Genomic DNA, 9393 nt, shown 5'->3' with positions numbered 1-9393 from the left:
ATGTCTAAATGTGGAAGTACTGTAAAGTCCAAGGGTGGAACATAAATCCAAAACTTCCTGTGTGGATTGAAAGTTTGAAACTTGATCTGAGAGGTGGTACCTTTAACTTCAGTGGGGGTACTAACCTTGAAAAGTAAGAGTAGATTGAATAGCAGCTTAGCAAAAAGCACTTAGATGTGTTTGTCCCAAAAAATCCGAGACATCTTCCACACCATGCTGCCTCCTACTTGAGGACAACCAGTGGCATCAATAGAACATTCATTGTAACCTTGTGCTGAAATTAATCCTCCAGCCCCTTCTTTCTCCTCTATGCACACATCTTACTTGAGGCATTTCCAAAGATCTATCTGTGCCATCAGGATGTCACAGTTTAGCCATGGCTCCTGCTGTGGTCAGATTTCAGCTGCTGAGGAGTTCCTGTGTGGCAGTGCTGGTGCCCTGTGTCACCTGAAAGCAAATGTGTCACTGCAAACAACGCGTGGGTTCCTGGAGGCTCCCTAGGGCTTGAACTGCAGCGACTTCTGGAACTGCTCCTTATAAAAGTAAAAATAATCTGAACAAGGGGAGGTTTTAGTGGTGTTTGGAGGTAGGAGGGGTCACTCTTTGGGGTTTTAATAGAATGTTGTTTAACATGCTCCACACATAAGACATTTCAGACTTTTAAATATTTACAGCAAACTTCAGCAGTTGTTCTCCCTAATCCACAATTCATATTTGGATAATAGGAAAAATAGACAAGTGTCCATGCTACCAGTTTGTAAGTTTTGCAGCAATTGTTGCTTCTAATATTTGGCACTATTAAACTGTGAAACATTTCTGTTTTAACCCAGGTGCCAGTACTAACCTTGAAAAATTGTACTTTGAAAAAACTGGGGTGCCACTTAGTTTCTCCAAACCTTATTTGCTCCCATGCATTTGTAAGGCCTTTGGAGCAGACACTGCTCTGGGTTTCTCTGACCTTGTCATGCTGCAAGTACTGTGAGTGCAGAGGGCCTTTTGAAGGCTTGGCCCTTGGGCATGCCTGCCTGACTTGGCTAGGAGAACACAGGAGAAAAGGTTGGCTGCCCTGCCCTGCCCTGCCCTGCTCAGACAGGTGAACAATGCTGAAAGGGCCTTCCTTCACTCAGGGATCACAGCAATGAGCTGGAAATAAATATCCATACCAAACAGACACCTGTTCTGATCAAAGCACAGTCAGGAAGATGAGGTGGTTTTTCACCAGTATGTTCAGAAGTCCTGAATCTATGCAGCTTTTTTGATCTGAGGGAAAAATATGGATGGAAACCATGGTTTGGAGGCAGACTCCTCTCCCTTTTCCCTTTGGAAGACTTCATGCTAGCACAGATTTGTACCTGCTGATGGACTGTGGGCTCAGTTTCTGGTCCAGTGAATACTGGAAGCTCACTAATGCCACATCTAACTTGTTTTCCCACCTTTTCTTTTCTCTGAGATGCAGCTTGTCCATGTTCTTTCCAAGGTCTTGCTAGCTCAGCAACCCATATTCCACTTCAGTCAGGAGCTCTGAAGATTTCATTGTAGTGAAAATAGCTCATGACTGGTGTATATCTGTCACCAGGTGCTGTATTTCAGATTTACTGTAAGATTTCTATGTTCACCATTTTTCAATTTTTTTAACGAGGAACTGCTGAAACATGCTGCTCATGCTTAGTGATTCCCTTTTCAGATAATTCTGTGGGTTTATTCTCAATGCATTATTTTGTGTCAAGTCTGAAAGTAAGAAATTAACAATGTAAGTATAACCAGTAAGCTCAGGGCTTGGCAATTTTTGCCTAAAATGGAGAGTAATTGCCATTTTTATTCATGTTTTTTTACTGTGTCTTAGCTTGCATCGACTGAAATTCACACCTTTAATGACCTTCAACCATTCCACGTGGCTGAACACCTTCACAAGGAACCTGGGCTGGCTGGGCTGGTTTGCAGTCACTAATCTGCTGGTCAAGGCAGTGAGGACCAAAACCTGAGAGTACACCGTGATGTCCACAGTCCCTGGGGGTAGGTGCAGTGCTCTGGCACTAAGGGTGCTGGGAGCCACTTCCATATGTGAACCCCACAGTTTTCTTTCATCAACAAATGGAGATAAGTGCTTTATCAGTCCAATATACAAACAGCCCCCTAAAATACAGCTGGGAATAAAAAGTTTCGCTCTCATGCAATGGCCTTCATTTGTAGCAGTGAAAAAAATGGAAATATATCATTTAAATGATAAAAATAGGCTAGTTAGATCTGGCATTGCCAGCATGGTGGTTTCTAAGGCCCAGTTTCAGTTTCATGTTCAAAATATTAAGGCTATTTTGTCACTTGAAACCTTTTATCTATGTTTGTATGCAATGGAAAGAGACTGAGAGTCCTTTGTCCCATGTGTTCATCTCAAAAAGCCTTTGAAGCTCTTATGTTAACTATTTGAGGTTCAGAAACAGAAGGGAAATTTCAAGATAATATAAACAGCTCCAGGGAGAAAATGTCTTTAACTCATGACTAAACAAGCAAACATATATTTTCTGTTTCAAAAAGATGACTGAACTTCTTCATGCCAGGAAAAATAAATCCATCTGATTTTGCTTTAAGCTGTCCTCTTTTTCAAATGCAGCGAGGGGCTCCAGTTCCTTTGGATGATGTAATTCGACTGTTCTGCTTGAGTTCTGCTCCCTGTTGATGTCATGTCGCTGCTAGCCAACTATTCAAAGAGAAAAGCAACTTCTAGTTTAGACTAGAGCACGAGGAGGCTGAGGTTTATAACAACCCAGCATCTTGGGATGCCGGGTTAGATCCTCCCAGGCAGAGCCCGGCTTTGAGAGAAGCTCCATCCACCGTGGACCTGCTGCCTGCAGGTAGGTGGCACCCTGGGGTGGCTGGGGACAGCAGGTATGTAGGGGGCAGGGCAAGGGGGTGCCTGGGGGTGGTGTGCTGAAGTCCTTCGGGGAAAGAAGCTGAGAGAAATATGTGGCTATTTTGGGACACAAGTTCAGCTGAGAGGCCTGTGAAAGCAGGGAATCTCTGCAGACTGAGCTGGAGGTTGCCATGCCTCTCCTCAGCTGCTTTTGACTAACTCCTTCCAACTTTTCTTCAGCTCTGGTATTCCATTCCCAAATGAGAGAACAGCTTCTTCTGCTCCTCTCCAGGGTTCTCAATATCCAAAGTATAGCTCCTCTGTGCCGCAGCGAGGTCTAAGATTACATGGTATGCATGGTCAGGAATGTGCTTAGATGTGGTTAGGAAACATTCTGGGATCATGGTTCGGTTCCCCTGTGTCCACATTAGGTTGATGAAACAGGACATCAGCTGCTTGCTGGCACTGGGGAGTGTGTCAGAGAGAAACCCAGACTGTGGGACCCAGATTGGCAGGATAACTTCTCTGCTTGCTCGGCACACTGTGAGCTACAAGACTGCAGTCCCAGGAGGGGGCTGCCTTTATACCCCTGGAGTCGATGTCCAGATGTTTTGAGACTCTTAGTTGTGGAAGTAGCATGGCTGGAAACACAGTGGGGGATAAAGGGCCGAGCCGTCACGCACGTGTTTACATTTACCGTGCCTATTTTCTTTGAGATTTGGGGAACTCTCTCCTTGACAGGATTTCCTTGTACCTTCAGAAAGGTGTGTGCACAGCTTATGTAGAGGAGGGTGATGGATAGTGCCAACCCTTCCACCTGAGCCCTGTGAATGACTCGGCCCCACCCAAAGGGCAGGCATGCCTGCGGTCACAGGGCTCTGAAAGCGGAGCTGGCTTTGCTCGGTGGCAGCGCAGAGCGGGGCTGCAGCAGCTTGGTACAGCGAGGGGCTCCGTGAGTTACAGGACTGCCAGCTACACATGGCCTGGGTGGGGATGCTTTAGCCCAGGAAGGGTCTGCACCCGACCGTGCGTGTGTGTTCCTCCCTGGCAACTCCTCCCTCCCCGAGGGCAAAGGGAATGAGGAGGGGAAGCCAGTGCTGCTGCCTGGAGAGCACAGCCTGTGCTGCCCTGGGGAAGCTCCTGGTGATCAGCCCTCACCTGAGATCAGGGGTGGGAGTGATAGCAGCAAACTCAGCATCTGCATCCCTGTGACTGTCACTTCCAGGCTTTTTATGGCAAGGGAATTAAACATTTCTTCCCATCTTAGAGAGGAGCTGGGAATTCTCATGCATGTTATGAGAGGAGGACAATGATGACATTTAAGAAAAAGAATTCAAATGGAAATAAGTGTCATGTCCTTTGATTTACGAGGTGCTGCCAGGAGGGGAGGAGCAGTGGGGGATGGGCTGGGAACTGTGGAGTTCTGGGGACAGGCTGCTTGTGCATGAGTTCTGTTTGATCTCCATAGTCTCTGTTTTCCTCCTAAGCAGAACAAGATTGTGGGCAGATAAGAAAGGGTGGTAGGAAATCCTAACACACCTTACTGGTGGCTGTTTTGTAGAGGGGGATCTGGCGTCAGGATTCTTCCTGTTAAGAAACAAGGAAACCCATGTGCCATCATGGAAAACCACTTCAGGCTGGAAACAAGGCAAGGGAAGGGTACTCTTTGGGCCCTTCTTCCTGAGGTCGGTGGAAAGGCTTTCCTTCTCTGCAAAGGCAGCAAGAGAGGGCCCATAATTATCCTAGATGGGTGATTTTTTTCCTGATCCCTCCAGGAAACTGCACGCAAATACTGTTGTGCCCTTCCTCTTACTTTGTTAGGATATAAATAACTGAGGAAATGGCTTTATTTATCACTGTCACAGAAGTGTCCACCATTTAACTTTGAACTTTATATAGATATCCAGGAGTTAGTGAAATTTTATACCATGTCTTTGATTGCCTTGCATCATCATAAAAAGCAAAGAGAGTGATTTGCACATTTTACTATATAGATAATAATTAACTTGCAATAAGGATGAATGCCTGTGTCCAGGACCAATTCACCCACTGGTTCTCTGCCTTCTGTTTGAAAAGAGCAAGGACATTTTCTCAATGCACAAAACCTAACCAACCTGTGCCAGATTTAAACCAACATCTTACAGTATTAGTTGGCTAGTCCAGGAATTTGGAGGGAATATTTTGAGAAATACCTGTAATAAAAATATTCAACTTATTTATTTTTAGCAGTTTTATGTAACATTATATATGATATTTCTCTAGTGTGCATATGAAGACACAGAATCTGCTGATAAAGTTTGATCTATCCTGAGTTTGGGTGGGTTCCTAATTTCTTTTTTATGTTTCCTCCTGTACCTTTTGGAGGCTAGCTAAACTACCCTTTCTAAAATGGAAAACACTGCTATTCCCTTATCTCATCTCTGAGCTTGATATCTTTCCTTACAGCCTCTGATTTCAGATGCCTGCCCATTTTCTAGCACTGATTTCCAGCAGCAACTTTCTGATTCCTGGCAATGATGCCAGGTAGATGTGTCCTGTGCACGTGTCACCTTGTAAAGGCCAGAAAGGACTCACTGCTATCTATATAAGTCACCAGAATTATTTTGCCTTTTGTCATTAATGAGAAGTCCATGAATAGCAAACTTTGGAATCAGCTGGCACTGCCAGCTTGACTCCAGTTGCCCTGCCAGCAGCAGGTATCTGTGCACTAAAGTGTCCTCAAAGCAGTGCTGAGCAAATTCCTAACACTTCCCAGTTGCACCTTCTCATTTGCTGTGTCCCAGTTTAACCACTTGGCCATCGCCCTGATCTTTGTACTCTCTGCTGTGCTTTCATTTCCTGAGTCCATTGTCAGGTTCAATTTTCCAGGTAAGAATTTCTTTAGAAGGGCAGAACCTCCAGTTCTATTGTGCAAGATGCTCTTTACCAGAGCCTCAGAGCTATGTATGACTTTTCAACTGGTTTATAGCAATTTTGGTGACTTTCATGTATTATTTTTGAGCATAAGAATTGGACAAGGCCAGTGACAATGTTTAGTCATTGTGTCCTGATGGGTTAATTTCTTTCAGATCAGATGAGAGGTTCATAGGTAGATCATAAATACTTGGTCTCTGTTCCTGAAATCAAAGGTCACTCTGCATTAAAGCAGTGAGGTGAATGTAGGAGTGGGTCCAGTGGAAGTCATTCTTCAGGAAAACCAGCTGCTGAATGTCAGAAAGGACTTCCTCCAAAACTGGGTAAGTCCATTTTTTTTATGTTTTTTGATCTTTCCTCTTCTTGTAATGTACCACTATGACTAGTTGTTGCTCCTAGCACTATTTATGCATCCTGAAAATGCAGATAATCTATTATAGATGTGTCCTTTAGGTAACCATCTGCCCATGCAGGGAGCATTTCTAACTTGATGAAACAGATGAGCTGTTATGTGAGGCGGTAGCTCAACAAATAATCTTCCTTTGTACCTAAATGAAACCAGTTCTATCATTATTCAGGGTGACTACAATGTTTGGGACGGAATCCTTAAAAAAAAAGGAAGCCTGCAGATGTTCTGAGAAGCATTTGGCAAACTCAGAAATGGCATTATGATATGGGTTATTATATGGGAGTGAGCTAATATCACCTCTCCATCAAGAAAAGGCAATTCTTTGAATATCTGTTCTTCAAATGGAGAAAGAAGGCAGTGCTGAACTTAGCCCACAAGATAAGAAAATGTTGAGAGAATGTTCTCCATAGTTCTATTTCAGATTTTTTAAAATTCTTGTTTTCATTGGGCTTTCATCTGCAGTCATGACCCTTCCCTGTGTGGCTGCTGAGCCACCAGGCTTCAATGCTGTCCCTGTTCTGTGGAAGTCAGGCTCTGAGGGTTAAGAAATATCTGCCCCAAAAAGGAATAACAAAAAAATGCAGTAACAAATCATTGCTTCTGCACTTTCCACACCTCTTAATATTGTAAAATGGCAAATGTTTTTTAATAGTAATCAGAGCATGGAAAGCTATCAGGTAAGGGCTTTCCCATTTGCAGTAGCTGCTGTTGCTGGTTCCCTGTTGCTGTCTTTTCATACTAGGACAGATAAAGTTTTCTTTCTCAGTATTTTATGTTTTATGAATTAAGTGGGTACAAAGCCCATAACTGTTAAGAACTTTTCCTTTGCAAAACAAGCACAGAATTTTGGAAAGCATGTCAAACTGCTCCACACTCTCACAGCTTCTCAGATGTTTTAATTTTTCATTCTTTTCTCTCTTTGCAGTGGGTTGACAGCAGTGGACACCTCTCTCCTCTCCCATCACTACAACAGGTTTCTTGGTTTCCCAGCCAGGCTGATATCCAGGTAATATTTATAATTATGGCAGTAGTTCAAGCTGATGATGTTTGGTCACTAAAAGTGTCTGTAGCCATGAATCATATGCCCTTTTTTTCTTTTTTTAGCTTTTTTAAAATAATCTTCTTGACTTCATAACAGCAAGGCCTCTGCTGTTACAATTTGCAATGTAAGCCAAGTAACTTCAAAAGAGCTATTCAGCTGAGCTGAAATCCAGCTTATTGTGTCACAGACCCTAAAGGCAAGACTCCTCCTTTCTAATCTTTCATCCTGAAGTTAGAGATGTATTTTTAAAGGGTGAGATCAAGCAAGCTTAAAATAAAGTTGGTGAAATTGAAGTGCAAAGTGCAAGCAAAAGGAAATGAAGGTACTACACTGGGTGTGGTATTGAATCTTGTACCTGTTGGTGCTGGATTTCCTATAAGCACTGGGCATGTGACTGGTTTTTGTAGGTGGCCTGGCAGATCTCTTCAGCACTCAGCAGCTCACTGAGGTTTCTGGCTTCCTAGGTGACCATGGGCACGGAATATGAAAAAGATCATATCAAAAAGCTGCAGGAGCAGCGTATGTCCATGCAAAAGAAAACCTTCACCAACTGGATGAACAACGTCTTCTTCAGGAATAATGTGGGTAGCTCCTTCAATTTGAAGATTTTTTCTGTTTTTTTTTTTTTTTTTACACACTGTACCCACTTTTTAATGTTATTCTTAATGTATTTTTTCCTGAATGTTGTCACATGCAAGCAAGGAAGGATTTGACTAACCAGAGTGCTCCATCCTCCATCTTCTACCTCACATCTGTCTCCTTTGTCCATGGTACCAGTCCTCTCTGAAATCAAGGTTCATTTTGTAGACTGTATAACCCCATCCTATTGTGATGTCCATTGGTGATCTTCTCAGAGAAAAATCCTAATTTGCTTCTTTTTCCTGTAAATAAATTATCTGCAGGGTCACGGTTAAATTATCTGATGTCAGGGTTTCCCCAAGCAATGCTAAATTCTTAGTTAACTGGGCAAAAATTCTGACTTTGTGCTTTGCCTGATCAGTTCAGTTCAAGTTGCTGCTCAAAGGATCTGAAAAAGTAGCTTTAATTTTGGGAATTTCAGACATACTGCCATGCAAGTACAGACCAGTTTGCTTTCTGTAGCTCTCATAGTTCATAAAATCTTCAGAGCCAGTGTGCAGTCAATATGTGTGTGCAAGGTAATGCCAGCATATTCCATGCTCCAGAGTTACTGCAGATAAAGTTTCAGGCATGAATGATGTAGCTGTGGCACAGACAGGAATGATGTCATCCAAAACAATTCACTTTTCTAGACTCTGCAGTAGATATTAATGAAAACAGATGTTGGGGACACCAAGCAGGACCAGGCCACTGGGTTCACTGTAGCTCATCACCGTGTTTCAGTACCAGATGTGGTTTTTTCACTGTAATGTTTCAAGTTTGTGATTTGTACAAAGGCAGCTGCAGAGGACAACAAACTTTCAAATTTATTTTTCATAACAGGAGCAAAAAAATGTAAAACACATTCTTGTTTTGCCACCTGCAGAAAGTTAGGTTTTATGGTGTAGGAAATGAGTTCTGTTTAGCTGTAGACACATACTTTCTTATTTTAAAAATGCTTTCAAGTTCAGAGATAGAAATGCCAGTCTGAAGTTCCTGCAGTGTACTTGTTCACGTATCGTAAATGTCTGGGGAGCAAAGCCTGTGAGAGCTTTCCAAGCCATATACGGTAGAGACAGCACAGAGCTTATCTGGGTCTTCCTGGCAGCTTAGCCCCAGCTTTCCAAGGCAAACCTTGAGGTGATTGGATCATGCTACAGGGCACTGCAGTGTTCTCAATACTGCTGACTACTTCAAGTCTAGCACTGAGGATGGTATTGGATTGAATTTGTTAAACTATCTGTGACTGGTATCTTTAGGAGAAGAACAAGGCAACAAAGCTATTAAAACAACAGCTGGGTGAGACATAAAGCAGATACATGAAGCTTGTCTTTTTACAAATTCAAATTGGACTATTCTTCGTTTATGGAAGTGTCACAGAATAGAACAGCTTTAACTTTTTTTAATTGTAGTATATCACTGGTAGAATTTTATGTTTTTTTAAATATGCAAAAAGGAATAAAGCTGGCAACTAAACAGGGGGGTTTTTTTATGGAGATAATCAGTGGAGCAAGTTGTAAATCCTTGTGCCATACACAGCAGAGATTTTAACACTCTCTAACT

The 9393-nt window shown here is 42.8% G+C and overlaps 2 protein-coding genes across 4 annotated transcripts in view; one reads left to right on the top strand and one right to left on the bottom strand.

The window, feature by feature from the left end:
* The window catches only part of MAPKBP1 (mitogen-activated protein kinase binding protein 1), a 529170-nt gene that overhangs the window by 260335 nt on the left and 259442 nt on the right, over positions 1-9393 (bottom strand). The gene's annotated exons all lie outside the window — the stretch shown is intronic.
* The window catches only part of SPTBN5 (spectrin beta, non-erythrocytic 5), a 96207-nt gene continuing 88694 nt past the window's right edge, over positions 1881-9393 (top strand). For 2 of the 3 annotated variants that reach the window (XM_050975224.1, XM_050975222.1), the window contains exons 1-5: positions 1881-2013; positions 2609-2849; positions 5977-6084; positions 7096-7176; positions 7677-7793. In XM_050975224.1, coding sequence (XP_050831181.1) covers positions 7683-7793 — 111 coding nt within the window. In that variant the 5' untranslated portion in view covers positions 1881-2013; positions 2609-2849; positions 5977-6084; positions 7096-7176; positions 7677-7682. Of the gene's footprint in view, positions 2014-2608; positions 2850-5916; positions 6085-7095; positions 7177-7676; positions 7794-9393 lie in introns of all 3 variants that reach the window. The other variant, XM_050975223.1, reaches the window with a different exon arrangement.

The sequence above is a fragment of the Serinus canaria genome, chromosome 5 (assembly GCF_022539315.1).
Source record: "Serinus canaria isolate serCan28SL12 chromosome 5, serCan2020, whole genome shotgun sequence".
Classification (NCBI taxonomy): Eukaryota; Metazoa; Chordata; class Aves; order Passeriformes; family Fringillidae; genus Serinus; species Serinus canaria.
Note: the sequence above shows the minus strand (reverse complement) of the source record. Positions and strands in the feature narration are given on the sequence as shown.